Below are 784 nucleotides of genomic sequence, written 5' to 3'. Positions count from 1 at the left end.
CGGCACATCAAAAACAGAGTATCCGGGCACATCAAAAACAGAGTATCCGGGCACTTTAAAAACAGAGTATCTGGGCACTTTAAAAACAGAGTATCCGGTCACTTTAAAAACAGAGTATCCGGGCACTTTAAGTACAGAGTATCCGGGCACTTTAAAAACAGAGTATCCGGGCACTTTAAGTACAGAGTATCCGGGCACTTCAAAAACAGAGTATCCAGGCACTTTAAAAACAGAGTATCCGGACACTTTAAAAACAGAGTATCCGGGCACTTTAAAAACAGAGTATCCGGGCACTTTAAAAACAAGTTCAATAAAATCCAGTAAAGTCCCCAAGTGGGACAGCGGTATGTCTGAAGGCTTATAATGCTAAAACCCGGGTTTCGATACCATAGATAGCCCAAGGTGCAGCTTTGCACTTAACAACAAATAAATGAAGAAACACCTTCAAGAAAAGTGTATTATTTAATGGCTCGGTTTTCCATAAACGTCATCAAGAAAAGTGTATTATTTAATGGCTCGGTTTTCCATAAACACCTTCCATTAAATAATACACTTTTCTTGTTTATGGAAAACCGAGCCGATGGATTAAATAATACACTTTTCTTAGGCTTCGGTTTTCCATAAACACCTTCAAGAAAAGTGTATTATTTAATAGTTCGGTTTTCCATAAACACCTTCAAGAAAAGTGTATTATTTAATGGCTCGGTTTTCCATAAACGTCATCAAGAAAAGTGTATCATTTAATGGCTCGGTTTTCCATAAACGCCATCAAGAAAAGTGTATT

General features: G+C 37.6%; 1 protein-coding gene across 1 annotated transcript in view; it reads left to right on the top strand.

Moving 5' to 3' along the window:
• Positions 1-344, top strand: part of LOC106476922 — a gene marked incomplete at its 3' end in the record, with an annotated part of 7,460 nt that extends 7,116 nt beyond the window's left edge. The window contains exon 2 of the mRNA XM_013937539.1: positions 18-344. Within this exon, the coding sequence (XP_013792993.1) occupies positions 18-344 (327 nt within the window). The remainder of the gene's footprint in view (positions 1-17) is intronic.
• Between the last annotated feature and the right edge of the window lie 440 nt (positions 345-784).

This window comes from Limulus polyphemus, unplaced genomic scaffold, assembly GCF_000517525.1.
Source record: "Limulus polyphemus unplaced genomic scaffold, Limulus_polyphemus-2.1.2 Scaffold12119, whole genome shotgun sequence".
Classification (NCBI taxonomy): Eukaryota; Metazoa; Arthropoda; class Merostomata; order Xiphosura; family Limulidae; genus Limulus; species Limulus polyphemus.
This window is presented reverse-complemented; position numbering and strand designations above follow the sequence as displayed.